General features: G+C 31.7%; 1 protein-coding gene across 2 annotated transcripts in view; it reads left to right on the top strand.

The window, feature by feature from the left end:
* The first annotated feature begins 324 nt into the window (after positions 1–324).
* The window catches only part of Top3beta (DNA topoisomerase 3-beta), an 80,702-nt gene continuing 74,556 nt past the window's right edge, over positions 325–6,470 (top strand). Inside the window, exon 1 of one of the 2 annotated variants that reach the window (XM_085806558.1) lies at positions 325–688. In XM_085806558.1, coding sequence (XP_085662684.1) covers positions 455–688 — 234 coding nt within the window. In that variant the 5' untranslated portion in view covers positions 325–454. The remainder of the gene's footprint in view (positions 689–6,470) is intronic. The other variant, XM_085806557.1, reaches the window with a different exon arrangement.

The following is a 6,470-nucleotide window of genomic DNA, read 5'->3' as shown; positions in this document are numbered from 1 at the left end:
TAGAACTACTCTTCATTGTGCCTAATGAATTTATCAGTTGTCAGAAACTGAACGCAAGTTTCTTTCAAACATCAAAATTGTGTGTCCTCGAGTAAAAATGTTTGATGAAATGTTAATGGAAGAATTTGTGCAAACATTCTGTAGATGAAATTCTAGTCATTACTGTAAACGTTTATGCTACTCTACTTCGAGTTTCATGATCATTAAGATGGCAAAATAGTGAAAGCTGCTAATAATTTTTGATCATTTCGAATTTTGAATTTCGTTAATTTGTGATAATATTTCCAAGTGAATGAAGTTTCCATACAACTAAACATAGCTTTCCAAATTTAGTACCGGCGTGTGTTTTGTGTTTGTTAAGTCTGTACTTATGTAGCATTTAATATTTTGTCAGCATTTATGCGTTTAACTGGTTATAAGTGTTTGTAGTATTTTATATTGTTATTTATAAAAAATGAAGCAAGTATTAATGGTTGCAGAAAAACCGTCCTTAGCTCAATCTTTGGCACAAATTTTATCTAATGGACATGTGAAACAACGCAAAGGACTGAGTTCAGCTTGCGCTGTTTACGAATATGATGGAACGTTTAACTCTCAGACTGTCAAATTTAAAATGACTTCTGTATGTGGTCATGTGATGAGTACAGATTTCATCCCAAAGTATAATAATTGGGATCGAGTTGATCCAGTAAGTTAAACGAAACATTGAATAATAATTCAGTGGATACTTATCAGCTGAATACGATGCATAGTTATATGAAGCAGCAGATTTAAAAGTTGAAAACATTTAATTTTCACATCGAAAGCTCGTAATAACATTGCAATGAATGTTAAGAATTTTCTTCAATAATATTTTTATTAATAGCAGGCAGTCATTTTTTTTTTTAAATATATAATTGTATATTGAATTACTATGACAATTAAAAACTGTGACAAGGCTCCAAGTTAGCGTAAGAATCTGCAGGGATTTGGCTGCTAAAATATCGGACTATTTTGACAGAATCGAATTTGGTATGACCACCGAAAGTGGCGATTTGTCGCTAAATATATGTAATAGCACTTGTACGTCCAAAACTTAAGTGTGAGTCAGTTTAGCAGTTCCAGTGTAAAAAGATTGAATTCCTGTTTTTTTTTTTTTATCGGAATCAGGAATGCAGTTTTTATAAAAACATAATCAGTCGCTTTAGCTAGTGTTCCAGCACTTGGGGAACAACTGAAGAATTTGCACCTCTTTCTGCGCGCGAAGAATGGAAAACATTTCATTAAAATTCGTAGCATCAGTTGGGTGCCGCCTGCATGCTGCATCCGGGGACAGATGGCCCCCATTTGCCCCACCCTAGCTACGCCACTGAATATAAAATAATAACTGGTAAAATCATAGTGTATGGTACAGCTTTGGCGCAATTTTGAAAATTGTCACTAACACCAAAAAGATCCATTTACCGTGTTACTGCTCATCATAAAGTCGCCAAATGCCGTGTGTACCATATACAGTCAAAAGTCTTTAATCCGGACTCGTCGGGATTTCGGCGATTCCGGATTATAGATCATCAGTTTAAATCTGGTAAAATGGCATGCAGAAATTATAAAATGAAAAATATTAAACAGTAATTTATGAAATAAAGAGCAATTATGATCTAAAGGGTATCAAAATTTATATAAAAAAAGCTTAATGTTTATTTGTTTACTTTATTAAACATTTCTTCCAACACGCGCATGGGTAAAGCATACATTATACGCATATTCGAAATTAGAAAATTACAACCAGAAAACTATTTGATGTGTATTCGTGATAATTATAATGGCGAGGAATTTGATTTAAGTCATAACAAAGACGGAGTACATCGAGATGAAATACTACATTTAGTAAGGAATTATAAGTCGAATAAAATAAAAACATCTGCCCTGAGGATAAGAATAGTGCTGACAGATCAACTTCCAGTTCATTGTGCGCAGCCCCCCTTTGCAGTGCAGCGTGAAATTGATAAACAGATTTCGGAATGGTTAAAGAAACAAAGGATATGCCTCTATCCATTTTTTGCAGCAATTCCACTGTTTGTTTGATGACATCGAAACATACTTTCTCTTTCTTGATCCTTTGGCAGCTCCAGCATCGGGACTTCTATTTGACATAATCGAAAGTTCCAACTTACTTTTATAAAATTGCTCTAACAGTCTGCAAAAAATAATAAGCCGTATCCAATTCGAAGATTAAGGAACAACGCAATCTGCAACAATAACTGAAATAGATAATTAGATAATTTTAGCTTAGCTTATACCGCCTGTTGTACATTAAACGCACATGCGTAAACACATATTATGCGCATGCATAAAGTTATATTACGCGCATGCGTCATCGCATTATGCGTTGACGCGTGTGCAGAAAATTTGTAGCTTTGAGGTCCGGATTAACGACTTTTGACTGTACTAGGATTAAATTTAATGATGAGTAGCAAATAATAATGGAAAATGATTCTCCATAAGTTTTTAGGTCCCACAGTTTTGTCGCTAAACACATTTTTGCCAAGTTGCGCTGAATTATGCTATGTATCTAAATTATTTATGACTGTATCTTCATTCATTTTATGTATTCAAGTGACATTAAGCAGAAATTTATTTATTTAAAAACTTTGCATCGTAAATTTAATGAAGAGGTTTTATTCCAGTTTCTACATTGTTCTTATGTATGATTATTTAAATTCTTTCTCAGTTTTATTTGGAAGATAAGGATCTATTTTTTAAAATGAGCAGTTTGTGTTTCTAAAGATTTTCATATGGAAAATAAACATTAATACCCTTCAATATGAATATGCTTGTAATATGTATATGCGGGTATTTTAATGTGTGTTAGTTTTTTTTTTCTTGGTTTATTTTGGGTGTATATGTGTGTACACATATATATTATGTTCAGAAAAGTTCTAAACTTTTCTGAACATAATTCATGCATGTTCATACATAGAATTAAATCTTAGCATATTGCTTTATAATTTTGTAGTATCTTTTATAATCTTACGTTGCACGTATTATGTACATATGCTAGGAGAAAAAAAATTAATTTATGAATTTCAAAATTTATTTGAAGAGGACTTGAAAAGTAAATTCTTGTGCAGTTGCCATAAGGTTAAATTTTTAATTGAGAATATATAAATAAAAAATTATCTCGAAGGAAAAGGGAAGTGAAGTTTATGTGTGTAAATGTGAAGTAAATGCGTACTATGCTGGAAATAATAATAATAAATAATAATAATAATAAAATAAATAAATAAAATAATTAAAAAAAATTAAAAATTTTCAGGTTTTAAATTACGTCCAAATGGATGTTTTTTTTTTTTTTTTTTTTTTTTAACGTTTTGTGTGTTACCTTTATTTATTAAATATCCTGTTCTTTATACTTTAAACCATAAAATTCAGTTCAATAGCAATGTCACAAAATAATTTTAATATGAGCATATCTTTAGAATTTCCGATACACAGTGCGCAGCCTGGAGATAAAAAGGTTCCCCTCATAAAGTGTTCCCATTGTTCGCTTTTGAATCATTGAATTTGTTAATAAAAAATTCGTTGAAGTTTTACAAAATATGAAATCGGTAATAAAACAAATTTCAAATTTGGGCTTTCAGATGCCCAAATGCAGTAGGATTACATCATTCAAAATTGGTTGGCTCTAGGTAATATTATTTTATCACACTGTGAGAAACATATATACATTGACGTGGTTTCTTCATTATTTAATTTTGGTTAATCTTTGGGTTATGGTAACTTGGCGAAAATTTGTCGGACAACCCTGCTACAGCGACCTCCTAGTTTTTGTTTGGACGCCATTTTGTTTCCACAAAATAAAGGCATGTTTTTTTTTTTTTTTTTTTCTCAACAATCTGCTAGCTGAATTACGCTTATGCTAGAATTTTTATGGAACAAAAGTGCTTAATCATGACGAAGATTAGGTGCAAAATTCGGAGAAAGTGCAGTATCGCCTACTGCTTGCCATGTTTTTATGAATTGCGCATACACGTTATCATCCATGTACACATCGACCTATTTTCACTTAAAAAAACATCCCAGAATTTTTTTTTTTTCTCTCAACAATCTGCTAGCTGAATTACGCTTATGCTAGAATTTTTATGGAACAAAAGTGCTTAATCATGACGAAGATTAGGTGCAAAATTCGGAGAAAGTGCAGTATCGCCCACTGCTTGCCATGTTTTTATGAATTGCGCATACACGTTATCATCCATGTACACATCGACCTATTTTCACTTAAAAAAACATCCCAGAATTGCAAAAAAATGGCATTGTGCACATTCTTGACTTTATCCATGTACACTGCTAAAGTCTAGCTAGTAACCTTTATCACCTTACCAAAATGTCGCTAAACTACCTGTTACCATATTCCAAAGATTAGCCTTAATTTCTTTAAATATAATGCAAGGCTCTAACATTTGGTGGCAGCAGTTTGAAAAGTGATGCGCAGTTTAAAGTGATTTGACATTCAAATCAAAAACAATAGTACATCAGGGACAAAGCCTCTTTGGTCTAATAATAAAAAAAAAGGCCGGAATTTGTAATTAATTATACTGGAATATGTAATTACAATGCTTAATTAATAAAACATAAAGCAATTAAAACAAGGGAATCAGTGTTAATTTCATATAAAGATACTGACTTTTCAAGGGGACTTGGAATCTTTCCATATAACCACCACTGATTCATGAGGATCGCGTTTACCATTTCACATTTCTGAACAAATTCCCCATTCCAATTTAAAATTTTCTAATGAATTTGTAAAATCTCAGTTTAAATTTTGTAGAAGTTCAGAAGTGTGAAATAATTCCCTGATGTGATGATAGTCAATCAGTTACAATTAATTTAATAAATAAATAAAAACTATAGTATTCATACAGAAAAATACTTGAAAATAAGAATAAATGAAAAAATTAAATAAAAATTAAGAAGCAAATGTCAAATAAACAGTGGTCTTTTATATATTAAAAAGCCAAAATCAATTTTGTACCCTAACCAAAGGTAATTTGAAGATGGTGCGCTCACAGCAGTATGATTGAAGCCACTAAAGGTTGCCATGATCAAAGTTTGGGAGAGCCCATTTTACTGTTATGTTACTAGCTGTATTGGCATGAAATTGAGACACGATGGAGGTTGTAATGGAATGAATTTTCTTATAGTGTGGCATGTTTTAGCAAAATAAAATGACTGGAAATCATAGTAAAAATTATTTGTTGAGAATGCTAAAAAATGAAGAAATGCAGAGTAAAAATGATAATTTTGTAATTAACTCTGGCTAAAGTCATTACAAAAGGGAAGAAAAAAGTTACATCTAAAACTTATAAACATATAAAAAGTAAGCAGGTCAGAATATAGAGAGTCAAAAGTCGTTAATCCAGACTCGTCGGGACTTCGGCGATTCCGGATTATCGATTTTTCCGGATTATAGATCATCAGTTTAAATCTCATAAGATGGCATGCAGAAATTCTAAAATTAAAAATATGAAACCGTAATTTATGAAATAAAGAACAATTATGATCTAAAGGGTATCAAAATTTGCAAAAAGAAAAAACTTAATATTTATTTGTTTACTTTATTAAACATTTCTTTTAATGTAAGTTGTTTAAGTTTTGCTTAGTTTCATCTGATAATACTTTCTCTTTAACTCTATTAAACAGGCATAATTTCTTGTTCAGTTACAAAGTTCCGCTGTTCAAGTCCTATAATTGCTGTGTCAAGAACACCGACTAATTTGTCAATCGAAATTTTTCGTTTTCAATAACCTCTGTTACTTTTCTTCGCTATCGGAAGCGAATTATAATGACGAGGAACTTGTTTTAAATCATATCAAAGACGGAGCATATCGAGATGAAATACTACATTTGGTAAGGAATTATAAGCCAAATAAAAACATCTGCGCTGAAGATAAGGATAATGCTGACAAATCAATTTCCAATTCATTACGCGCCCGCCACAGCGTTCCCCCCGCTGAGCAGCGTGAAATTGATAAACAGATTTCGGATTTCAAAACATACTTTCGCTTTAGATCCTTTACATATTAACAAATATATATCGGAAATTCTATTTGATATAATCGAAAGTTTAAGCTTACTTTTATAAAATTGCTCTTACAGTCTGCAAAAAATAATAAGCCGGATCCAATTCGAAAATTAAGGAACAACACAATCATCAACATTAACTGAAATAGATAATTAGATAATTTTAGCTTATACGTCCATTATACATAAAATACGCACGCGAAAATGTATTCTGCACTTGCGCACACTCATATGCGCAGTCGTAAAAGGTCTTACGCGTACACGTAAACGCCTATGCGCATGTGTCAGCGCTGCGCATGCGCAGAAAGTTTTTAGTTTTGATGTCCGGATTACAGATCATTCCGAATTATGGGTGTCCGAATTAACGACTTTTGACTGTACTGAATTTTTTACAGTTTAATTACAAAATA

This window comes from Stegodyphus dumicola, chromosome 12, assembly GCF_044657685.1.
Source record: "Stegodyphus dumicola isolate Sdum_Otavi_A_Nest chromosome 12, ASM4465768v1".
Classification (NCBI taxonomy): domain Eukaryota; kingdom Metazoa; phylum Arthropoda; class Arachnida; order Araneae; family Eresidae; genus Stegodyphus; species Stegodyphus dumicola.
This window is presented reverse-complemented; position numbering and strand designations above follow the sequence as displayed.